The following is a 26422-nucleotide window of genomic DNA, read 5'->3' on the forward strand; positions in this document are numbered from 1 at the left end:
GTTCTCAGTTTTAGCCAACAGGTCCAGAAGGGACAGTCCTCAGTGCATGACTCAAACCTCAGGCTTCATTTGCTTCGCACATAGTAAAAAAAAAAAAAAAAAAAGATACATCGACAGGTTGCTCATCAAGTTCAATAAGGACATTAAACTAATTCATGGGAAAGCACCTCGCACTATAAATTCACTATTAGACCTAGAAGCAACTAACTAGATATTCACACATACAAGGACCAGTACCAGCTGCACATAATAGGACTTACTTATCCACTCCTACTCTAGCTGAGAGATCATTTTCTTGCACCTTTTCTGGCTCCGTGTGCAATTTTTTTTTTTTCTTAAGTTAGTCACCCTTACTTTCCTACTCCTCTTGTTCTGTTTTACTTATCTCTGTGTTCCACCTCCACGTGTACCTTATGCTGTCTGTTAAGAAGTTTTACCCCCTCTTTCACTAAGGTGCGCTAACCAATTGGCGCCCGCCAAATGCTAACGCGTCCACAGACTAACATGCACGCGTTAGCATTTAGCACGAGCAAAATTGATTGGCGCGCGCCAATCGGTTAGCCCTAATGTGTATTTTGTTGACTCTCTAAGTAGCATACTGTGCCATACTTTGTATTGTTATAGTAACATACATAGTAACATAGTAGATGACGGCAGATAAAGACCCGAATGGTCCATCCAGTCTGCCCAACCTGATTCTAAATTTTTTTTAAATTTTTTCTTCTTAGCTATTTCTGGGCAAGAATCCAAAGCTCTACCCGGTACTGTGCTTGGGTTCCAACTGCCAAAATCCCCATCAAAACCTACTCCAGCCCATCTACACCCTCCCAGCCATTGAAGCCCTCCCCAGCCCATCCTCCACCAAACGGCCATATACAGACACAGACCGTGGAAGTCTGCTCTAATTGTCTATGTCCAACTTGTTTTCTGTCGGTTTAGTGGTCACAGAGACTGGCGGTTTATATGCTAGGGGTCAAGCCTTGAGAAAGCTGTCTGTGCGAAACATGTCGGCACCAGAATCCCTAGCCAGAGACCACTGTGTTTAAAGCTGTTTGCTTTATATCAAAAGTTATGGAATTAATGAACATACGAATATATCAAATTAGATAAAAATTAAGCTCTTGAAATAACAAGATTAGAAATTAAAAAATAGATCCAGTGACGATTGAACACATAAAGCTTAGGACGGTGAGAGATTTTGAGTCTTAAGTGGTATTGCTGAGGATCTTTACAAGGGTTGGTTATATGATAGCTAAAAGTTCGGGCTATCTTTAGGTATGTTTCTATAATTATACTTCCCTTGAGAAATACATATAAATCAGTGCATTACTGGATTTAGCGCAGCTTGTTTTTGCCGCATACTACCTTGTGTGAATTTCTTCAAAAAGGTGGTAAATAAATCTCAATAAATAAATACAAGCCTATTCCTAATAAAACATTAAAGGGAATAGGCAAGGAATAATTTGAAAGGCAATGGGCTGCTCTCTTTCCTTCTTTCCCATCTCGCTGCGTGAATTACCTTTAGGTTAGAGATCACTCCCTTGCATTGCTGTGCTCTAAAGTATGGCAAGGATAAAAATGCTGCTAGAGCTTATTTATTGCACAAATACGTCATCTATTTGAAATAAATGCAATTTAAAAAAAAACTAAAAAAAACGCCCCTAACAATGACTGGACACAGGTGGGAAAGTACAAGCTGCTTTCCTGTGCACCCTCGCCTTATCATTCCAAAAATAAGCAAGGATTCTGCTGACCTCCCTACATAAGCTTGCTGTGGATTTGGTCACTTTTATATACTCCTAAAAGTACACCCTTGGAGAAAGTCTGAAAATCATGGGAGAGGCATAGAAAGCTTTGCTATTGACAGGAAGGAGTCCCTTCAGCGAGGGAGTAGGAGTGCCTAAGAACTGCAATAGGAAAAAAGTCAGGTGAACAGCAGATCGGACTTAGGGCATAGTCATATTTCTGTAGAAAGTAAGCACTCCCTCTGTAACCAGTTCTGCACATGACCAGGTTACAAACAGAGAAACAAAGACCCATGCAGTTTACCCAGTTTCATTTTTTTTATAAAACCAAAGTGCCCAGTTCATCTCAGCCTTCCCCTCGACACCAAATTCTTTTCGCCTCTATGGCATTCCTTGGGAGCTCACCTCCAAAGCCATCCCTAAGTAACATTTCCCGATGCTGCTTCGGAGTCTGCAGGACTTCCCTTGATGCCTTCCCTGACACAAGTGAGTGAAAGGAGCAGAAAGCCATCAGGGCCCATGTCTCTCCTTCTTCTTACCTTAAAGAGAGCTGCGTCCTCGTCCCGATTGTAGTCCTGCTTGCCAGCATGTTTCCAGGGGATACGGAAGATGCTCTTCTCCTCATTCTCCCACACCAGCCCCGAGTACTTGCCGCTGTCGATCTGTTCTATGAGCCATTGCCGCAGTTTGCCGTTGCCGCAGCTCACGGGGGCAGGGGAAGACATGGCACGCTTCCAATTCAGCTTGAACCCCAGCCAGGAAAGAGAGAAAACAAAAGGGAAAAGCAAATAAAGCTGGTACACCACGGTCTCTATCCCTTGAGACTTCCCACAAGTCATAGGTGCCAGCTTTTCAAAATGATTGGGAGTGTCAAACACAACACAAGGGCCCTCTCCCTGGACACAATATCAGGGCTGGTTCCTATGCCATAAGCCCCTCTTCAACCAAGCAATATTACCAGTAGGTTTGGGTAAAAGACAGATCTTCTGCTTACCACTGTAACCTGCATTAGCTAGATGGAATTAGGCTTAAGCTTTTAAATGTGACTTCTCCCAGCAGCAAACTTTCTTTGGAAATCTTGGGATAAAATTCGCAATATGCACCTTGGCTACACTTTCCCTGCTTTTTTAAGTTTACTGCTGTAACCTGTGCCTTATTTTTTTAAGAGAGAAAATAGAAACAGTTCTTCTTGAAATCTGTTTGATTCAGTGAAGATCCGGAAACCTCCCAAGTTTTAAGGTGCCTCCGGCAAGAAGGAAAAGTGTCAGGAGTTCCTGTCTCCCACTTCTGAATCTCCCTCTCCAGGCTCGGACACCCCCACCCGTACTGCCCTCATCAGACAAGAGTTTGTAGAAGGTTCCTTCTGAGGTTGAGTTTGGGGTCTGTCATTTACTTTCCGCTGGTTTGTCCTGGGGGGGGGAGGGGGATTTATGCTTGCTCTCAAATGGGATAGTAGTGTTGAACCTCCAGTCCCTCCCCTCCCCCCCCCCCCATCATGAAGCAATGTTTGCTATCTGCTAGCTCGGATCTACACCCAGCCAGGTGCAGGGCTGAGATAACAGGGTTAGCATTGACCTCAACAGTAGGGGAAGCTTTCCCAAGGAGTACAGGTGCATGCATGCACTGGACTGGCTGCAAGGAGGCAGTGAAAGGGTAGGGTCCGAACTGAGGCCAAGCACTAGCCAGCATCACAGCACAGGACCCTGGCAAAGATCACCCTTTGCTAGGAGAGTGCTTGGCTGAGCCTTTAAGAAAATAAATCCCATGTTTATAGCCCGCACCTTCCTGCTTTAGTAGGTGTGAATTGGGGCACTCTGACTCACAGTGAAGCGCTTCTTCTTAGTGAGTGGTTCTGAATCAACGTTGCCTTTTTTTCTTTCTTTTTTTAATATTCACTAAGAATCAGTTTCTATATTTAAAACGTTTAAAAACAAATCCCAGCATCGAGTTCCAAAGGAAACAGATCACTGTAAGAGCCAAAAAAAAAAAAAAAAAAAAGCTGTAAATTAAAAAAATAAAAATAAAAAATTGCATTTGCCAAGAAAGTTCACTCCATCAATCTGCTCGTATAAGCCCAACGCTACAAGCTGAGTGGTTAAACTCGTTACACCCACCCGAGAAAGCTAGAACATGGGCTGGCTTCTTACCTCTGTGATGACGCTTGAAGACGAGCAAAGGGCTTTCCTAATTGCTTAAGAGGTGAGAGAAGAGTGAGGCCGAAAGATTAAAAAGGGAACTATATAAGAGGCAGCGCGAGCCGGAGAGGGGCGGGCTCGCGGCAGAGCACAGGGAGAGGAAGCGAGGGGAGGGCGAGATGTCAGCCGCCGGCTCCCCAGTCTGTGCGCGCTGAGCCGCTGCACGAGCTGCGGGGGAATCCCCCAACGCGCTTTCACAGTCAGGGCCTGTCCAAGAACTCAAGGAGCTCTTTCCTGTAATAGACCCTTCCCCCCTCCACTCCGCTCGGCATGATGAAGATCGGCTCCTCTCAACTGACAGTGTGTGTGTGTGTGTGAGTGAGTGTGTGTGAGTGAGTTTGTGTGTGTGTGTGTGTGTGAGTGTATGAGTGTGTGTGTGAGTGAGTGTGTGTGTGAGTGTGTGTGTTAGTGAGAGTGTGTGTGAGTGTGTGTGTGTGAGTGAGTTTGTGTGAGTGTGTGTGTGTGTGTGAGTGAGTTTGTGTGTGTGTGAGTGAGTTTGTGTGTGTGTGAGTGAGTTTGTGTGTGTGTGAGTGTATGAGTGTGTGTGTGTGAGTGTGTGTGTGAGTGAGTGTGTGTGTGAGTGTGTGTTAGTGAGAGTGTGTGTGTGTGTGTGTGTGAGTTTGTGTGAGTGTGTGTGTGTGAGTGAGTTTGTGTGTGAGTGAGTGTGTGTGTGTGAGTGTGTGTGTGAGTGAGTTTGTGAGTGTGTGTGTGAGTGAGTTTGTGAGTGTGTGTTTGTGAGTGTGTGTGTGAGTGAGTTTGTGTGTGAGTGTGTGTGTGCACTGAGCACTATTCTATAAACGATGCTCAAAAAGTTGGGCACCATTTATACAAGGGCCCATAGTAGCGCGATTTAGGTGTGTGGATTTCAACCAAGTGAACCCTGGTGTAAATCCTGGCGCACATTCTCTAACACTGTGTGCAACGCCTAGAAAGGCATCTGACCTGCCCGTGGTCAGCCCCACTTTTCAGAAAAATTTATGCACACCTCTTTATAGGATAGTGACTAAAAAGATGTGCACCTAAATCAATCAGCACCAATAAATGATTGTTAGCACCAAATTATTAGTGCTAATTGGCTCATTACGCAATAAACTGTGTGCACCATTCTGGTGCATGCCCAAATCTGCATGTGTCTATGAGCACATAGAGGTAAATTCTCAAAAGGACTCTGAAATTTAGGTGGGGATATAGTGGTGTAGTGAGGGTAGGAGGCACCCGGGATGGTGGTGCTCCCCTCCCCCCCCCCCCCCCCCGCGCCCTCATCTCTGCTACCTACTACTCTTTCCGTGCCGTGCTAACCCCCCTTAGCTGTCTCTTTTCCAAGTTGAAGAGCCCTAACCCCTTTAGTCATCCTCATATGAGGAGTTCCATCCCCTTTATCATCTTGGTCGCTCTTTGAACCTTTCCTAATTTCACTATATCTTTTTTCAAATACAGCAACCAGAATTGAACGCAATACTTAAGGTGAGATCGCACCATGGAGCCTATAAAACTCTTAGTCTTGTTTACCATCCTTTTTCTAATAATTCCTAGCATCTTGTTTACTTTTTCGGCCACCACCAGAGAAGACTAACACGAGGAGGCATAGGATGAAGGTGAAAGGGGTCAGATTCTTGGAGGAAAAGTCCATAATCTGTTATTAAGACATGGGGGAAGTGTCTGCTTGCCCTGGATCGGTAGCATGGAATGTTGCTACTCTTTGGGTTTTGACCAGGTATTAGTGTCCTGGATTGGCTACCATGAGAATGGGCTACTGGGCATGATGGACCATTGGTCTGACCCAGTTAGGCTATTCTTATGTTATGTTCTCATCTGTAGGGGCCTTTGTTTTCACTTCTTATTTTAATGTATTTTTTTTCTGGGAACTTATCAGTGTTTTTTATAATGGGAACAAAAATGGAAGAGAATTAATGTGTGTGGGATGAGGGGGGTAACTAATTTCTTCAGCTAAATAATTCAATCCACCTCAACCAGACATAGGAGAACTCACACACCATTCACACATCCTCCAACCAAAAACGTCAAAAGAAAAATACAGTTCGACAACCTCCTAGCCATTCGAGCTGCAACACTCGACCCCCAACTCAACAACCAATTGACATCGACCACATACTGCAAAACCTTCAAAAAGAAATAAAAACCCTTCTATTCAAAAAACACATAAAACCGAACTAACACAATCAGAACTGTCCCAAGCATCACCTGCAACTACTCCATCTGTACTTCTGATGTCATGACAATTCAGACATAATTTATGTTATGTTATGTTTGGAATATAAGAAAATTTTCACTGCCTGTTTCTATTCTGACCATTTATTCCGTTTCATGGTCATTACAAAAAATATTTTTTTACATGGGGGGGGGGGGGTATCAAAAAATGATGGGTGCCACATACCCTAGGTACGCCACTGTGTATTATCAGTGATGTTGGCCTCTAAATTTTCATCTGCCTATATGTGGTTCTTTTAAAATGTATGAGTCTAAAACTATATATGTTAAACTGTGAGCAGCTCTGGAGAAAAAATGGATTATAAATAAATAAATAAATAAAATGTGCCTCCAGAATCCATCACGTGCAACTGGAAGGGGCATGGGCAGCTCAGAAGCATGTCCAGGACTTGAGTGCCCATGTTATAAAATAAATGCAGTTATGCACCTGGCTGAAGTTAGACGTAAGCATGTACACCAGTCTGTGAGCTGGCATGAGTTCATTTGCCTTCAGTGTGGTGCATAGTATTCTGTAATAACGGTCCGCATGGAACCGCTGTTGGAGAATTGTTGCTTAGTGCTCAAATGTTTGCTACTTAACTTATGGTGAGCTTTCGTAAATCTATGCCAGTGTGTGCTGTTTTCCAAAAGAAGTGTGTGTGCATTCTATCAGAAAAGAGCATACATTGTTTTAGGAGAAGGCACACTCATAGTAACAGATGACTTTTTTTTTTTTTTCCAAATAATAATCCATCCCTAGTCTGTGCATTGTGACTGTATTTTAAAAAGATAAGAATAGTCATACTGGCTCATCTATCCTAGTATACTGGCCACAGGGACCAGTCCAGGTCACAAGTACCTGGCAGAAACCAAAATAGAAGCAACATTCCATGCTACCGATTCCGGGGCAGTGACTTCCCCCATTTCTGTCTCAATAGCAGACTACGGACTTTTCCTCCAGGAACTTGTCCAAAACTTTTTAAAACCCGGCTATGGTAACCACTGTTACCATATCCTCTGGCAACAAGTTCCAGAGTTTAACTATTCTTTGAGTGAAAAAATAAAATTCACTATTGGTTAGTATTTCCCTGTAACTGCATTGAGTGTCTAATCTCATTTCCATCTTATATACCAGATCATTCCAGCAAGGACTCGAGTCGGTTAACAAAGATTTAAAAGAATATAATAGAAAACAATAATGAAGGTAATAGAAAAATTTTCAATAAATTAGATCAGTCCTCAGTTAAGAATCTCTGAAAGAGATAAGTTTTCAGATTTTTCCTAAAAAGTGATAGAGATAGTGATGTTCTGATAATTGAGGGAAGATCATTCCAAACTTTTACCAAGGAATAGGATAAGGAATGTGAGAATTTACCTAGGGTTTTAATCCCTTTAACAGAAGGGAAGAGCAATTTAAATGTATGTGTATTCCTGGTGGTGTGAAACCGAAGAGAGTTAAATGATAGAGGTAATAAAGGCGAAAAAATTCCTGTAGTTTTTGTAAAACATTTTTATTTTTCTCTTATCTTACCTTCCTTTGGCAAGAAATATAAAATTGTCATGCCAATAAAGTTACCTGAATCAGCTCTGATCAGGGATGAGGGTACTATGCCCTGTGATCTCACAATTTCCAAATGCCTTGAATAGAGGGAATAGAGCTGGCAACATAATCATATTTCTTTAATGGCTCCACTAAAGTATTGGTCCTTATTTGGCTGACAAACAGTTGATAGATTTGTCAACAGGGGTAAATGAATAACATTTAAAAAGCATCACATCATTCACTGCCACATGAATGATGTGCCATAGGCTGTAGTGGTCCAGGTGTGATATATTTTTTAATCAGTAGGTGGAGCTAGAATTCAGTAGAGATAGGGAAAAATACAAAAAGATGCAGGCTCTGAGTAGATATATTTCTGATTGCACAAACATTTAGGAAAAGAAGGACTCCTTTAAAAAATGGAAACGCGAACGAACTACCGAAGCCTGGAATAGCCACAAAAAAGACCAGAAGAAATGTCACAAGGTGGTGAGGGATGCCAAAAAGGTCTATGAGGAGAAATTAGCGCAAGAGGCCAAAACTTCAAGCCCTTTTTTAGATACGTAAAAGGTAAAAAACCTGCAAAGGAGGCAGTGGGTCCGCTGGACGACCAGGGAAGAAAAGGTTGCATCAAAGAAGACAAACAAATTGCAGACAGACTGAACTCCTTCTTTGCGTCTGTCTTTACGAAGGAGGACATTACATCAATACGTGAAACAGTGAAAGTGTTCAAGGGAGAAATAGAGGACAGCCTCACCACATTAGAAGTGGATTTGGACCAGATATACTACCAGACCGACAAACTTAAAAGCGACAAGTCCCCTGGACTGGATGGAATTCACCTGAGAGTATTAAAGGAGCTGAAGGTGGAAATCGGTGAACTACTGCAAAACCTTGCCAACCTATCAATCAAAACTGGACAGATACCGGACGACTGGAAGATAGCGAACGTCACCCCAATTTTCAAAAAAGGGTCAAGAGGAGAACCAGGCAACTACAGACCGGTAAGTCTTACATCTGTCCCTGGAAAGATGGATGAAGCACTGATTAAAGATAGCATAGTCCGGCACTTGGATACACACGACCTGATGGGAGCCAGTCAACACGGCTTCAGGAAAGGGAAGTCATGTTTGACAAATTTACTACAATTCTTTGAAACTGTAAACAAATCTCTTGATAACGGGGAACCAGTGGACATAATATACCTAGACTTCCAAAAAGCGTTCAACAAAGTTCCACACGAAAGACTTCTCAGGAAATTACAAAGCCACGGAATAGAGGGAAAATACTAAGGTGGATAGGCAAATGGCTGGAAAATAGAATGCAGAGGGTAGGCATAAATGGGAAGCTCTCAGACTGGGAGAAAGTGACTAGCGGTGTGCCCCAGGGTTCGGTTCTTGGGCCCATCTTATTTAATATTTTCATCAATGATCTAGAAGAAGGCACGTCTAGTGATATCATCAAATTTGCAGACGATACAAAGCTATGTCGGACAATCAGATCACAAAAGGGCAGCGAGGAACTACAGAGAGACTTGAGTCAGTTGGAGAGATGGGCAGAGAAGTGGCAGATGAAGTTTAATGTGGAAAAGTACAAAGTAATGCATTTGGGCAGAAAGAATAAGGAGCATGAGTACAGCATGTCAGGTGCAACTCTGAGTAAGAGTGAACGAGAAAAAGACCTAGGGGTACTGATAGATAGGACCCTGAAACCATCAGCACAATGTGCAGCAGCGGCAAAGAAGGCAAACAGAATGTTGGGTATGATAAAGAAGGGAATCACGAGTAGATCGGAGGGTGTTATAATGCCGCTTTATAGAGCATTGGTCAGACCACACTTGGAATACTGTGTCCAACACTGGTCTCCCTATCTAAAGAAGGATATAAAACTGCTCGAGAGGGTGCAGAGACGAGCAACAAAGCTGGTAAAAGGTATGGAGAACTTGAGCTACGAAGAACGGCTTGGAAAATTGGGACTGTTCTCCCTTGAGAAGAGGAGACTGCGAGGGGATATGATTGAGACTTTTAAAATAATAAAAGGAATCGACAAGATAGAGCAGGACAAAAAGTTATTTACGATGTCAAATGTGACTAGGACAAGAGGTCATGGACTGAAGCTGAGGGGGGACAAGCCCAGGACAAATGCCAGGAAGTTCTGCTTCACACAGCGGGTGGTGGACACCTAGAACGCTCTCCCGGTGGAGATTGCTGCGGAACCCACCATTCTAGGATTTAAGGGCAAGTTAGATGCACATCTCCTCGGAAGGCAAATAGAGGGATACCGGTGACTAATGTTTTCGCCAGGTCGCACCTGGCTGGGCCTCCGCGTGAGCGGATCACCAGACTTGATGGACCCAGGGTCTGATCCGGTGATGGCAGTTCTTATGTTGTTATGTTCTTATGGAGTTGCTTCAAGACTGCTTTAAAGCGTTTTTCCTATTGGGTAGGTGGGAAAGAGTGTGCAATGTGAGATCCACATTTTGTACAACAAATGTTGCAATTGGATTTTTTTTAAATATACAAATTAGTAAGATCAGATAAGTATGTTTGTGTGTAATGAGACAGCACCACCCAATGTCAATTTGCAATCTTCACAGGCATTATACTACTCACTGTGGTTAATTACATCAGCCTTTTGGTGCTGCCTGTCTTTTTTTTCTTTTTTTTTCTAGCATTTACTTAGCAGCTCTAACTGCTGCAGATTAGTGTTTCCCAAGTTGGTCCTGGAGTCAGGATTTTAAGATTTCTACAATGAATATGCATGAGATTAATTTGCATACACTGACTGCATTGCAGATCTTTTTCAGGCATATTCATTGGCAAAATCCTGAAAGCCTGACTTGCAAGAGGGTGCTCCAGCACAGACCTGGGAAACTCAGCTGCAGAAAATTGTAATTCTGGTTTTACTGTTTCTGAATCTGAGGGGCCTTTTATTAAATCGTGGTAAAATGTGCAGTTACCGTAGCTTAGCATGGGATTTTCCCACACAGTAGCTTCATATTCAATGTGTCACCTACTGGGGTCATTCCTACTACTTTTTTAATTGCAGGTCATCTGTTAACACTGAAGCGCATAGCACCTCCTATGTAAGAGGCGATAATCGATCTGCGTTAACTCTGCATTGGGTAGTTAGTGTGCAATGTGTTAACTGCTAAATCCCTTCCGTGCCCACCCATGCCATGGCCCTTGACACAAACAACACTCAGGACTCAATTCTATAGATGGCACTGAAAATTTTCTCACTATGCGCTATTCTATAAATGACGCTCAGAGAAAGGGCCGGTTTTAGACATGCTGGGGTCCAGGGCAGAAATTAAGGAGGGAGCCCCTGATTCCCTCTCCTCCCTTAGGGTTACCAGACATCTGGATTTCCCCAGAAAATGTCCTCCTTTTGAGGTGTCCGGGGTTTGAAAAGCTTTCCTCCACATCGCGTGGGCAGGAGGTCACCCACGCATGCGCGGATGACCTCCTGCCCGACGAGAGCAGGCAGCGGGGGCGTGGCTGGAGTGGGATTGGGGACAGGACTGGGGCATGATGGGGCAGGGATGGTTGGAACTGGGCGGGACTGGAGGGCGGGTCTAGGGGTCCGGATTTTCCAAATGAAAAATCTGGGAACCCTATCCTCCCTGCCCTCTTCACCTAATCTCCCCACCTGCCATTACTACCACACATAAAAACAACTTTAACTCATTTCTTCACACACAAAACATAGGCAGATCATTACCAAATGGAGAACTGGGAACCCCAAGAAATTAAACACAGCAAGAGAAATAAAACCAGATAATGCACTTTTTACATTGAACACACAGGGGTCTTGGGCCCAGGATCTCCTGAAATTATCCACCTCCGTTGTTGGTGGGGATCCCGAAGCCCTGCCAGTTGAAGACTACCTGCTCTGGCAGCCAGTTTGCCTGAGCTGCCACCAGCTGCAGAGCTTGGAAAGTTCTGGCTAATGGACTGGAGGAAGAGGTCTTCAGCTAATAGGGCTTTGAGATTGCCCATCAGCTTAGGCATTTACATTTTGCATTTGGGCAGGAAGAAAATTTGGTGCTCACCCATTGTGGCCTCAGGGCCACTGCTCATAAACATATCCCAAAGCTAACAGATTAAAGTTAATACATTTAAAATAAAACACTTTTTCTACATTTGAGGTCTGGACAGTTTATTTTTCCATCATGTTGGTCCTATTTCATAATTCATAAGAGATATGACGCGGGGACTTAGAGGAAGGGTATCACTGTTCGCCGACGACGCCAAACTTTGCAACATAGTAGGCAGAAGCTTGTTACCTGATGATGATATGACACACGACCTACTGCTTCTGGAACAATGGTCGACTACTTGGCAGCTGGGATTCAATGCTAAAAAATGCAAGATAATGCACCTGGGAAAGAGAAACCCGTGCAGAACTTATGTTCTAAATGGTGAGACCTTGGTTAGGACCACGGCGGAACGAGATCTAGGAGTGATCATTAGTGAGGACATGAAGGTTGCCAATCAAGTGGAGAAGGCTACCTCCAGGGCAAGACAAATGATGGGATGTATCCGCAGAGGTTTTGTCAGCAGGAGACCTGAAGTTATGATGCCGTTGTACAGAGCCATGGTGAGGCCTCACTTGGAGTACTGTGTCCAGTTTTGGAGACCACATTACCGAAAGGATGTGCTGAGGATCGAGTCGGTGCAGCGAGCGGTAACCAGGATGGTCTTGGGGCTCAGGGATCTCACGTATGAAGAAAGACTAAAGAAATTGCGGCTGTACTCACTTGAGGAAAGAAGAGAACGGGGAGATATGATTGAAACGTATAAGTACATCACGGGACGCATCGAGACAGAAGAGGATATCTTCTGGCTCATGGGACCCTCGACCACCAGAGGGCATCCACTGAAAGTCAGGGGAGGGAAGTTTCATGGAGACTCCAGGAAGTACTTCTTCACCGAAAGAGTGGTGGATCATTGGAATAGACTCCCACTCCAGGTGATAGAGGCTAGCAACATGACGGAGTTTAAGAGAAAATGGGATACTCATGTGGGATCGTTAAGGGAGTAAACTCAGGGGGGAGGGATACTTGGAATGGGCAGACTTGGTGGGCTATAGCCCTTTTCTGCCGCTTTTTTCTATGTTTCTATGTTTCTATTTTGTCACTTCTGCTTTCCTGCATCTTCTGATAATTCTCTTTCTCAGAGTTGTCCTTATGTCTTTTTTCATCTCTCCTGTCTTGTTTCATTCTCTCTTTACATCTGTCTTTGATATACTGATCTTTCCTTTTTAACTCAAATTTCAACCTTTCTTTTTACTTTTCAGCTACCTACCAACTTTCCATCTCCCTTTCTCTAGCTCAGTGGATCCCAACCCTGTCCTGGAGGACCACCAGGCCAATCAGTTTTTCAGGCTAGCCCTAATGAATATGCATTAGAGAGATTTGCATATAATGGAAGTGAGAGGCATGCATATCTGCTCCATGCATATTCATTAGGGCTATCCTGAAAACCCGATTGGCCTGGTGGTCCTCCAGGACAGGGTTGGGAACCACTACTCTAGCTCTCTCATTTCCCATATCACTTCTTTCCCACCCTCCTGTTTCCTTCATTCTATTCCGCATTACCACATTTCTACCACTGCACTTACTTCTTTCTCTCATTGTTGCCTCACTCTTCTTAATAATAATAATTTATTTTCTCATATACAACCCTACCAGTAGTTCTGGGCGGTTTACAACAAGAAAAAACTGAAACATTTCAGTGAAGAAATACAATTCAATAAAATACTTATACCTATTTAAATACAACATCACTAATATATTGTTAAAAGTTAACATAGAAATTTGTCATCATCCTCCTTTTGACTTTTTCCACATGGCTCTATCATTTCCAGAATTCCCTCCCGCTCTCCACTCTTGCCAGTTTTCTTCCCATCTCCTAGCATCTTCTTATCCCATTTCTCTTCCCTTCTGCCCTCCCATGGGTCTGTTTCTCATTCTCTCTACTCCCCCCCCCCATTGTCCAGCATTGCTTCTTCTCTTTGCTGTTCCTCTCCCCCGCCCCCACTGCCCTTGATGCTGAACAAAAGGATGGAGGAAAAAAGATGCTGCATCTCTCTTTCCCTTCCACCCCCAGACCTAATATTTCTCCTTCCCTCCCTCACTTTCTTCCTTCCATCCCAAACCCAACTTCTCTCCCTTTCTCTTCCCAACTGCCCTCTCATCCCATATCTCTCCCTTCCTGGTCCACCATTTCTCCCTTTCTCTTCCCAACTGTCCTCCCTTCAAGTGTCTCTTTCTCCCTCCTTCCATATCACCCTATGACCAATTTTTCTCTTGTTCTCTTCTCTCCCTCCAGACTATTATCTACCATCTCTCTAAATCACCTCTGTTTCCAGGCTCTATAAGGTCTTCACCTTCACTTCCTCCCAACCCTAGTCTGGCACTTTTTACTTTTTAAAAAAGCCAGCTTCTTACTTTTTATAAAAAAAAGCTGGTCCAGAGGGCTTCCTCGGGTTGGCATGTCTTTACCCTTCTTTCAATGTTGGTCCAACCTCCCTGTCTTGCTGAGAAACTAGCTGCAGCAACGATTTAAAGCGCTGCCTGCGGTCCCCTCCATGCTTTCTTTCTGCCGTGGTCTGCCCAAGAGAAAACAGGAAGTTGCGTCATAGGGGGCAGACCGCGTCAGAAGGAAAGCATGGAGGGGATTGCAGGCCATGCTTCAGAATTGCTGCTGTGGCCAATTGGTTGGCATGATGGGAAAGGTGAGGGCAATGTTGGACCAGCGCCAATAGAAGGGGGAAGTTATGCTGGCCCACAGGGGACACCCCCCCAGAGCTTGTAAAACCTAGTGCAAATTCTTGTGCCTAAATTAAACACAAATCTTCTATAAAGCTGCATGTAAATTCCAGGAATGCCCATTTATGCTTAGTTTTAAAGAACAGAATTTGGGGGGAGTATCAAGTTTCAAGTTTATTATGAAATTTGATCAATCGCCTATTCCAAATTCTAGGTGATGTACATTAGATAAAAATACAAGGTTAGGGGAAACATACCTCACGAACATGGACTTAGTCAAATAAACATATTAGATCAACAAATACAAACATCCCTAACAAGGACTAAGCCTAAAAAACGTATTACATCAACTTATACAAACAGATTCAAAACAAAAGGGAAAATTAGAAAAGAATTACAATCTGGTATTCAAAGAAAAACATTTAAGGTAAAAAACAAAAGGAAGGGAAATAAATAAATTAAGAAGAGATATAAGAATAAAATAAGAGTCATTAGCAGTTCATTTACTCATTGAATGCATCTTTAAAAAGAAAACTCTTAAGTTTGCTCTTAAATTTTTCCAAATTCTTTTCCTCTCTTTTTTTTTTTTATTTTATCTTTATTGAGTTTAAATTATATGTTAATACAATCATGATGAATAAAACAGTATCCACCTTACAGTACATAACATTAAAAAATATAAGGAAAATTTTAACATTCTTTCTACTGTTAATTAGTCCACAAATAATAAGGGAGAAGTATCACAAATCGGAAACTAATTAATTAATCCAGCAAATCATAAGAAATTTAGGCTGACTGAAGTGGACCCAATTAACTAACTTAGAACATTTCTTGGTTACAAATAGGGGTACTTGCACACATCACCTCCTTATCTAATATAAACCTCGATAACTGTGCAGATTCAAAAAAGATATATTTAGCTCCCCTATAATTAACTAAGCATTTACAAGGGTATCTCAAAATAAATGTAGCTCCAATTTTTAACACCTGTGGTCTCAAGAGCAAAAACTGTTTCCTTTTTTTTTTGAGTTATCTTAGAAACATCTGGATACATTCTTATTTTTTGATTCAAAAACAAAACATCTTTATATTTAAAAAACAACTTCAAAAGCCATTCTCTATGTGAATCTAATGCTAGTTGTACAAAAAGTGTGGCAACCATTAATTCCTCTGATTCTGACTTCAAGTTTGTTAAGTCCAATACATCTATTACTGGTTCTTGCTTGTCCTCCGGAGTCTTCTTCTTTCCCAAGGGAATATAGTATATTTTTGAAATTGGTGGAAAGGAACTCTGTGGGACTTTTAGAATCTCCGAAAGATACCGTTTAAACATATCAAGAGCTGTAGTGGATATTAACTTTGGAAAATTAATCAGTCTCAAATTTTGTCTCCGTACTACATTTTCAAGAACCTCCATCTTGAAATTGATATTATCATTATCCCTCATAAGGAGCTGATTTTGTGCTCCCAATATTTCCAACTTTTTTTCCTGCTCAAATGATTTTTTCTCAATGTTCACCATAACTTCCAATTTTCTTTCATGTTCTAATGATTTTTCCTCCAATTTGCCCACTTTTTTTTGCAATTTTAAAGTCTCAGAAAGTATCCCTGCAGAATGAGTAGACAGAGTTTGCAATTGACTTCCCAGGGAAATCTGTAATGTTGAGATTGCCTCCCAAATTGAGTTTAAATCCACCACTGAAGGCTTTTCTAGAGGAGCTAGGAAACATTTAATATCCAAATCTTTAAGTTGCTCAGTACCTGTTTGAGAATTTAAAGGTAATGGTGATTCTTGCCGTTCCTCCATTTTCCCCAAGACCTCCTGCGTTGGAAATGCTGTAGACATTCTCCAGGCTGCCAGTTCTTCATTTTCCTCCTCCTCACAGCTCCCGGAAGTTACCGCCACGCTCTCTTCACTCTCCTCACCCTGCAAACATAGTTGAGGGAGTGGCTGCGCCGGCGTGTCTCGTTCCTCCGGAGAGAAGCTGACCGCCTCAAAAGAGGTGGAAGGGCTTTCCGAAACGCCCCCACCTTGCGCCGAGGCTCTCACCGGATCTCGTTGGGCCCGGCGTTCGACGAACGCGTCCATAGGGCCAGGTAATTGCTGTGACTCGGGTTCAATAGGAAAAACCCGAGTTTTGGACTTGCGCTTCACCATTATTAGGAAGATAGGCTCAGGAGCGTTCAGCCAAACGACTTCAGTCCGCCATCTTAATTGACTCCTCCCCCCCTTCTTTTCCTCTCTTATGTAAAGTGGAAGGGCATTCCAAGATTGTGGAGCCGTTACCGAAAAAATAGTGTGACGCCTTGTGTTGATAATTTTCAACGAGGGAATGACCAATAAATGTTGGTCATTTGACCTTAATAGCCTAACAGAAGTATAGGGAATTAAAACTCTAAAAATAAAAGCAGGGGTTTTAAATGTTAATGATTTAAAAGTAAGCAGACATAATTTGTATAATATACGATGAGCGACTGGAAGCCAATGTGCTTTTTTCAGTGTAAAATCTTAAGGAGAGTGTACACTATTTCCCTAATTGCATGTGCCAGTTATTGCGTATGTAGCTTAATTCAATAACTGGTTGTTAATTTGAGTTAACAGCCTATTAGTGGCCCCTCCCGTGGCTGCAGTGTAACCATAACTGAAACTCGGTAAGCTTCTAGCTCTGGGCATCATTCGCTTTATTAAGCATTGATCCCAGTACTCATGTTGAAGTCTTTTTGCCTGTGTGGCCCCCAGTTCAAAAATGGTGAAGAGCACTGTCTTACATTCGGTTTGGTTTTTTACTTCTGTGGGCACTGTTAAAGGCTGACCTGAGAATTTCAATGCACGGTAACTCCAGAATCCTTCTCTTGAGTGGGAATCATTAATGTACATCCCTTGTCCTTCTCCACATTAAATGTCATTTTCCGCTCATATGCCCAATTTCCTAGATTTGCAGGGTCCTCTTGCAATTGTTTATAGTCTGCTTCTGTTTTAACACCTTTTAATGATTTTGAATCATCTACAACTTTGATCATTTCATTCATTGCTCCCTTTTCAAATTATTACTGAACAAATTAATTAACATTGGTCCCACTACAACTCCTTTGGGACATGCCACAACCAACCAGGTAGTTTTGCTCTTTGTTTCCAAATTACCAGTCTACGGTATGATATTATGTTCTGTCCTATGATTTTTCTGAATTTCTTCTTGAGATGCCTTTCCAAAAATCCAGATATATTAAGGGGCTCATTTTGAAAGCGGTATATCAAGACTTAATAAACTTGAAACTAAACATACAAAGTATGGCCCTAATTCTATAAACAGCATCCCGATTGAAGGCAGCCAACTGCTGCCTAACCAGCAAATTGAGGCGCACGTTTCCAAAAAAAAAACCTCCTGAGGCAGTCCGCCTACATTGGAGACACCTCCGGGAGCCTAGGGAGGCACGCAAGTCCACCTAAGCTCGCCTAAGGCTAAGCGTGGGTGTGGTTTGCCCTAGAAGTAGCCTTAGGTGGACCTAGGTGACCATAGGTGTCTCCCTAGGCCTAACCTGTTAGGATGGCTGGCCAGCCGGGTCTTCCCTCTGTCCGTCCGGCAGGCCTGCCTCCATTGGAATGAGGTGGGCCTGCCCCTTCCCAGTGCATTGTGGGATGCACTGCGGAGGGGCCTAAGGCCTGATTGGCCCAGGCACCTAAGTTTCCTCCCATGGGTGGGGCCTTAGGCTCCTGGGCCAACTAGAATCGGTTAGAGAATCAGTTAGAGAATCGGGTTCACTTTTGGCGGTCTTAGACCTGATTCTATATAGGACGCTCGTTGGCTTCTGAGACCGGGCGTCCTATAGAATCCGGCCTATGTGTCTAAGCACTTTGAAAATGAGTGCAGTATTAACTAGTTAATCTATATCCAAATGCTTAGTTTTACCTGCAAATAATTCTAATAGATTAGAAACATAGAAACATGATGGTAGATAAAGACCAAATGGAATCACTTCCTAGTTGCAGGACCACGAAGTGATGTCAGAGAGAGATCGAAGCCGGTACAGGGAGAAGTGAAGGCACATGTGGTGGGGGCGGAGTGATAAGGAGCAGGGGGCAGAAAGGAGAGGTACCATCACCCCTATTAAGATGGCATCCGGATAGATCCACATTCCCTGCCCCCCTTACTATGCCACTGGGTCCTAGTTTCTTGTTTCTCTTTCCATGTTTTCCTCTTAACTCTTGCCAAGGTTTCCTGTCAATTTATCACTTCTCTCTTCTTTCTTCTCCTTTTCTAATCTGCTTTCTTCAATTTATTTTTCTGCCTCTGTCCAGATTTACCTTTCCAACTATATGGTCTACAGTTTTCCTTTTTTTTTTCTCTCTCTCTCTCTCTCTCTTTCTACCTACATCATGCCATCTCTTTCCCTAACTCTGGTTCTCCTATTTCACTTCCTCTTATTTCCCAGTCTCTCAATAATTCTATCCTCTTTCTTCTCCCCCATCCAGCATCTGCCCCCCTCTCTTCTCCTTCCATCCAGTGTATTCTCCCTCTCCTCTTCTCCCCCTTCCACCCAACATCTTCCCCCTCTCTCCCTCATCCAGCATCTGCCCCTCCCTCTCTTCTCTCTCTCTCCTATCCAGCATCTGCCCCTTCTCTCTCTCCCCCTTTGATCCAGCACCTGACCTCTTCTCTCCTCCTTCCATCTAGCATCTGCCCCTCTCTTCCCTTCAATTCAGCATCTGCCCCCTCTCTCTCTCTACCCCTTTCCACCCAGTGCTTGACCTTCTCTCTCCCACTTCCATCCAGCGCCTGACTCCTCTTTCCCCTTCCAATGGACCAAACCGCGTCCCAGAAAGGCTGTAGAGTTTTACAAGTATAGAGCAAATGAGTTAAAGTTCCACAATCAGCTTGACAATGCCAACAAACATCAGAGGACAAGTGACCGATATGCTTCAGTTTCCTAGGAGTCCATAGAGCTCTATGAGAAATAAAAAACAGTGATTGAGACAAGGAGGCTGACATTGAAGTCTGCAAGGAAGTAGACCAGAAGGTGGACCATTGAGAAGACGTCAGCTGCATCTGAAGATCATTTTCCCAGACAGAATGTAGCGCCAATAAAAGAGAGTCCATAGCAGCATGAAGATGATATATTTTAGAAGAGAGATATCGAGGATCTGCTAATGCAGAAAAATACCTGCAGATATGAGGCAGCACAGATTGAAACTGATCCTTACTCTTAGTTAGACATTGTTGTAACTGAAGCCAATGAAAATATTCACAATCTAAAAGCTGAAATCTATCCTGTAGAATTGAAAAGGAAAGAATCTGAGTATCCCAAATATGATCAAGCGTAAGAATACCTTTACTACTCCAAGATGACAAAAAAAACTAGCCTGAGCAATTCGAAAAGAGGGATTATACCAGAGAGACTGATAAAGAGTGTCTCTAATACGACTTCGAACAGGGCATCCAACTCCAGGAGAGACCGAATGGAATCTCATAGAATAGGATGTAGCCGGATTCGTGAAGGTAATTTAGAGCTAAGCACAGAAAAAAAAGAAAACGGGCGAAGCAATTGGCGCTCAATCTCAATCCAACTGGGGGTCAGAGGAATATCAGTATCCTGAAACCAATGCCAGGCTTGGCGTAGCAAAAAAGCAAGATGATATTGGTATAAATTCGGAAATTTAACCCCACCAAAATGCTTGCTATGTTGCAAATGACGTGTGGCAATTTTAGGCGGTTTGGACTGCCATAGAAATCTAGAAAGTTTTGTCTCCAAGAGCCTATAGTAGGCTCGATCAAAAAAGCTAGGAAGCATCATAGAAGTATAATTAATAAGTGGGAGCAGCATCATTTTAATCGTCTCCAAACGACCCCACCATGTGAGGTAGAGGGGAGACCTTTGAACCTTTGAACTTGACAATCAATCAAATCAAGCACTCGATGCCGATTGAGAGAAATAATAGAGTCAAAAGAAGAAGAAAAAAGAATACCTAAATATTTAACTTGGACAGGTGCCCAATGGAAAGAGTAAGAAACGCAGTCCCTTTGTAAACAATAAACATTAAGTGGCAGGAGATCAGACTTATCTCGATTAACTTTGTAACCTGAAATCAAAGAAAATTGATCCAAAAGCATAGTTAAGGCTCCAAGTGAAGAGGAAACATCAGACAAATATATTACCATATTGTCAGCATATAAAGACATTTTTACTTCTTTAGAGCCAAAGGAGATCCCATGAATAGAATCCGCATTTTGAATAGCAATAGCGAGTGGTTCCAGAGCCAGATTGAACAGTAAGGGAGATAAGGGGCAACCTTGTCTGGTACCCTGGGTATAACTGAAAGGCGGCAGATAACGTAGAATTAAGCCATAATCGTGCAAATGGAGAAGTGTACAATACCCGAATTAGGTCTATAAAAGGGTCAGGAAAACCGAACCAATGCAAGATGTGAAAAAGGCCATTCCACCTGGTCAAAGGCTTTCTCTGCGTCTAAAAATAATGCTGCCATTGGAGTAGCAGAATGTTTGGCCATCAAGATTGCATGGGAAAGGGTACGGGTATTAGACGCAGAGAAACAAGATGGAATAAAACCGGTCTGATCCGGGTTGATGAGGCTATCTAAGACTTGAACAAATCTAGAGGCAAGAATTTTCACATATAACTTCGCCTCTATATTGATCAGGGAAAAAGGACCGCTAATTTTTCACCTCCGTGGGATCACAATCTGGCTTTGGAACAACTATTACTAAAGCTTCCCTAAATGTAGCAGGAGACTGCGGAGACTCCAAAAGAGCTTGGAAAAGATGTAAAAATTTAGGAATAAAAAAGGCAGAAAATTTACAGAAAAACTCAACAGAAAAACCATCTCCACCCGAAGATTTTCTAAGTGGCATATGAAAAAGAGCATCTTCCACTTCAGCATAAGAGATAGGAGAAATCAAGAGCTACCGTTGTTTAGGAGACAATGTCGGATGCGGAAGAGACTAAAGAAAGTCCTCAATAAGCAGAGTAGAACTGGAATGGTCTGTGGAATACAATTGTTCATAAAATCTAACAAAGCAATCAGAAATAAGAGACGGATCCGATAACAGGTTCCACGATGATGATTTAATTCCTACAATATGTTGCTTTTGTTGTTTGGATTTAAGAAAAGAGGCGAAAAGTCGCCCAGATCTATTCCCTTCAGCATAATATTTAGCGCAGAGGTCTTAAACACAAAGGCCGCAGATGCTTCAGAACATTTAGTATTATAAGAATATTTAAGTTTTAAGATCTCAGTATACAATTCAGGAGCCTGAGAGACTGCATGTTGCAGTTCAAGAACTTTAAGACGAATTTCCAAATGGGATCTGATAGCCAAATCTAATTTATTCTTTTTAGCAACATAATGTATAATAAAGCCATGAAGTGCAGCCTTCATGGCATCCCACTGAATTTGTATAGAGGTATCATGCACAGTGTTACAAGAATAATAATCTTCCAAAAATTGTTCAACCGCAGTAACAAAATCAGGATCCAACAGCAAAGAGGGAGAGAACCGCCATCGGGGAGAACGTTGTAAGGACAAATCAGTATGCTCCCTAACTGCAAACCGCCAAACAATATTCCTTAATCCCACTTTATACCGAGCCACTAAAATCGACTGCCCCCGCAGATCAGATCCCTTGAATGACTCCTAAACTTTAGGAAAGCAATAAAAACACACCTCTTCACCTAACTCCCCTGCCCATGACTGATGGATTACAAAGAAATGTACAGTATATTGATACCTGATACAAGTATGTGTCACATTAGGGGTCTAATACTAATACTAGTATTGTACTGAAAAATCTTAACCTGTAAACTGTCTATGTGTATCAAGTTAGGATAAAACTTGTATTGGAAAACTTGCACTATAAGGATAACTTTGGCAAATTGTAAACTGTAAACTGTATATTATGTATATTAGTATTAGACCCCTAGTATGTGTTGAGTTAGGATAAAAACTTGTATCGTAAACTTGTACTGTAATTAAGGCAAATCCAGTGCAATCATGACCTGTTAACTATATATGTATGTATGTTTAACCTGTAACCAGTTCTGAACTCTTTGGGGAAAATGGGACAGAAAACAAATTAAATAAATAAATAAATTATCCCTGCAAAATGTCCAAGTCTAGCACACCCATAAAATGCCTCAACATGCCACCTTGAACTCTGGGCACACAGCGGCTGAAACATCTTGCTAGACATCCAGGAAAATGGTTTTAATTATTAGCATTTGAACATCCCAGCAATTAGGACATTCAAGTGTCAACTTAGGCAGGCAGTTTTTTTTAAATGTTTTAATTTTTTGATTATGCCCCTAGTATTAATATAGTAAACTAGTCTTTAAGCCCGTTACATTAACAGGTGCTAGAATAGATGTGTCTGTCTGTCTGTGTTTCTTTCTCTCTCTCTCCTTGGTCACTGTCTGTGTCCTTCTGTCTCTTCCCCCCTGCCCCCCCAAGCAAAGCTGTCTGCCCCCAGCACACCCCTCCCCCCAAAGCAGCCCCTTTCCCTCTCCCTGACTGACTCTCCATGGCCCCCCTTCTGTATTCCCCCAGAGCAAAGCTGTCTGCCCCCCAGCACACACCTACCCCCAAAGCAATCCCCTTTCCCTCTCCCTAACTGTCTCTCCATGGCCCCTTCTGTCTTCCCCCCAGAGCAAAGCTGTCTGTCCCCAGCACACCTCCCCCTCCAAAGCAGCCCCCTTTCCCTCTCCCTAACTGTCTCTCTATGGCCCCTTCTGTCTCCCCCCCAGAGCAAAGCTGTCAGTCCCGAGCACACCTCTCCCCCCAAAGCAGCCCCCTTTCCTTCTCCCTGATTGTCTCTCCGTGGCCCCTCTTCTGTATTCCCCCCAGAGCAAAGCTGTCTGCCCCCCAGCACACACCTCACCCCAAAGCAGCCCCCTTTCCCTCTCCCTAACTGTCTCTCCATGGCCCCTTCTGTCTTCCCCCTAGAGCAAAGCTGTCTGTCCCCAGCACACCCCTCCCCCCAAAGCAGCCCCCTTTCCCTCTCCCCCTGTATTGTTCCCGTTCTTACCCTCCCTCCATCCCGGAGTCTTCTGGCCTGCTCCTCTTCAAAGCAGCCTGTGATCGTGGCCGGCTTTAGCGAACCTCGCAGGCCACTCTCCAACTCGGTAGCATATTCCCTCTGACGCGATCCTGTGCGTCAGAGGGAACGTGCTACTCTGGTTGGAGAGTGGCCTGCGCGGTTCGCTAAAGCTGGCCACGATCGCAGGCTGCTTTGAAGAGGAGGATCAGCGGTGGCGGTGGTTGGTGAGTGAGGGTGGGAGGGGGGAAGCAATAGTGTGTTCCCTGCCGAGGACACAGGCAGGGAGAGAGCTTGCCTGCACTTCCTCCAGTGGTTGGTGAGTGAGGGCGGGAGGAGGGGGAGTGGCCAGAGTGATCCCTACTGCCGCGTTCTAAAATAGAATTCGGCCACGGATCAGAAAACATGCATGTTTAGGGTTTTATTATATAGGATGACAGTAGATAAAGACTGGAAGTTAATCCAGTCTGTCCAATAGACACAGGCATTATAAATTCAGGATTACGGTAAATTGCCTTTTCTTCTTTGACATTTTTGGGGCACAGACCATAGAAGTCCTCCTGATATTGTCCTTAGGTTCCAAATACTGGAGTTGCTGCTGAAGCTCACTCCAGGCTATCCAAACCAATGTTCCCTGTAAGCAGCATAGCTAAGTGGCTGCACACTGACTGATAAGGGACTGTTCAGCTAAATTGTCTAGCCACGCATCCTGCGTCAAACTGCAGCTTCTACATCCTACTGCTTCCTGGGTCAGGAACTTGTTGAATAGTACAAGACAGAGGGTAATGGTCAATGGAGATCACTCTGAGGGGGTGCACAGCTGGCTACCCACCTGGAAATAGGCTGCCGTCATCAGGAACAAGCCGGCCGAGTTCTCCCTTCTTTTTTTCCCTGCAGGGCCGACCAATTCTCGCCACCTGACGTCAATTCTGACGTCGGAAAGGACGTCCTGGGCCAGCCAATCGCTGCCTGAGAGTTGGTCAGCCCCACGGGGAAGAGAAGCAGGGCGAACTCGGAGCCAGCCTGTTCCCGATGGCGGCAGTGGCAGCCTATTCCTCAGCGGCAGTGGCAGCATTTACCCAATGGCGGTGGCATGGGGGAGGGGAGGGAGAATGAAAGAAATGGGGGGGACGACGACAGGGAGCCAGAAAGAAAGAGGGTGAAACAAAGAAAAAGTAAAAAATGGGGCACGGAGAGAGAAAGACAGACAGAGAGAAAGAAAGAGGGCATGGAGAGAGAAAGAAAGAAGGGGACAGGGTAAAATAAAGAAAAAGTTTGGGGAGGGAATGAGGTCTGGAGGAGAGGAAACATACAGGAGGCTGAAAGAAGGGAAGAAATATTGGATGCACAGTCAGAAGAATAAATTACAACCAGAGACTGATGAAATTACCAAACAAAGGTAGGAAAAATGATTTTATTTTCAATTTAGTGATCAAAATGTGTCCGTTTTGAGAATTTATATATGCTGTCTATATTTTGCACTATGGCCCCCTTTTACTAAACCACAATAGCGGTTTTTAGCGCAGGGAGCCTATGAGCGTTGAGAGCAGCATGGGGCATTCAGCGCAGCTCCCTGCGCTAAAACCCGCAATCGCGGTTTAGTAAAAAGGGAGGGGGTATATTTGTCTATTTTTGTATAGTTGTTACTGAGGTGACATTGCATAAAGTCATCTGCCTTGACCTCTTTGAAAACCCGCGGAAAAAAATAATTAACATTTTCTCTGCGTACAGTGTGCTTTGTGTTTTTAAAATTTTATTGTTGGTAGATCATTTTGACTTGGCCACAAAGGAAGGGGGAGAGAGGGAGGGGAGCTGCTGAAAGACATCTAGTAATCCTTGCAGGCTTGACTGTGCAGGGAATTATTTTTGTAAAATCATGTTTTTTTATGTGACTGGCATTATTTAGACTTTAATTTCTATGAATGAATAGAATGAAAATGATATAAAATTACTTGCTTGTTTTTATGTGCGTGCGCTGAAGGAAAGTGGAGAGAGAGTGGGCTGACGCTGAAGGGAAATGGGGAAGAGAGATTGGGGAGAAGACGCTGATTTATAAATTGACAATTGTACAGAATATTGTTTCTTTTTATACTTTAATATAATAAGTTCAATATAAAACAATTCAAGGCTTGTGTGGATAGAATCAGTTGGTTTGCGGGGATGGGGACCGAGCTTATGGGGATTAGTCCAATAAAATGGTATTTTCTTATTTATCATTATTTGTTTTATTTTTATTTGTTAATTTGTAAAATGGTGATTGTTATGTATCAGTTTTTTCAAATTTACATCTACTGTCTTTATATTTTGCACAGTATTAGAGGACATGTATTACTGTTTTTGTGGTGTTGTAGTGTTGCATTGTATGCAGAGTCTGGTTTCTTGGCGGTTCAGTTTAACTTTTGTCTACATATTTCTATTTTTAGTTTGTGATTATTCCATATTGGGCAAGGGCGTATCTGTCTGTGTGTATGAAAGGGACATGGTTTGATATGCGGCGATTACAACTGGTACAAAATGCAGTGGTCAGACTACTTTGTGGACTGAAGAAGTTCGACCACATAACACCTTCCTATTGACTTCTACACTGGCTACCGATGGAGGCACGTGTGAAATTCAAGTTTGGTTGTTTTTGCTTCAAGGTACTTTATAGCTTAGCCCCTAAATATATAACAGACCTTTTCTCTTTCTCAACCAACAAACATAGGCGAAGCTCACACCCGAACTTTGTTTCCCCACCGGTCAGAGGTTGTAAATTTAAAAGTCATCACCAACATCTTTGCTCACATCAAGCAGCTCTGTGGGGTAAAGACCTAGAACAATTACTCGCACCTACTATCTATAGGGAATTCAGAAAATGTCTAAAAACACATCTGTTCCTGAAATACTTAGGAAACCAACCTATACAATCCTAGCCC

General features: G+C 43.1%; 2 protein-coding genes across 3 annotated transcripts in view; one reads left to right on the forward strand and one right to left on the reverse strand.

Annotated features, from left to right (window-relative positions):
* Nucleotides 1–3946, reverse strand: part of IRF4 (interferon regulatory factor 4) — a 50571-nt gene extending 46625 nt beyond the window's left edge. Inside the window, exons 1-2 of one of the 2 annotated variants that reach the window (XM_033934895.1) lie at nucleotides 3893–3946; nucleotides 2285–2488 (exon numbers count right to left, since the gene is read on the reverse strand). In XM_033934895.1, coding sequence (XP_033790786.1) covers nucleotides 2285–2470 — 186 coding nt within the window. In that variant the 5' untranslated portion in view covers nucleotides 2471–2488; nucleotides 3893–3946. Of the gene's footprint in view, nucleotides 1–2284; nucleotides 2489–2739; nucleotides 2836–3892 lie in introns of those variants that run through there. The other variant, XM_033934894.1, reaches the window with a different exon arrangement.
* Nucleotides 3873–26422, forward strand: part of NQO2 (N-ribosyldihydronicotinamide:quinone reductase 2) — a 243462-nt gene continuing 220912 nt past the window's right edge. Inside the window, exon 1 of the mRNA XM_033932818.1 lies at nucleotides 3873–3944. The gene's annotated coding sequence lies outside the window, so the exon portion shown is untranslated. The remainder of the gene's footprint in view (nucleotides 3945–26422) is intronic.

The sequence above is a fragment of the Geotrypetes seraphini genome, chromosome 2 (assembly GCF_902459505.1).
Source record: "Geotrypetes seraphini chromosome 2, aGeoSer1.1, whole genome shotgun sequence".
NCBI classification, from domain to species: domain Eukaryota; kingdom Metazoa; phylum Chordata; class Amphibia; order Gymnophiona; family Dermophiidae; genus Geotrypetes; species Geotrypetes seraphini.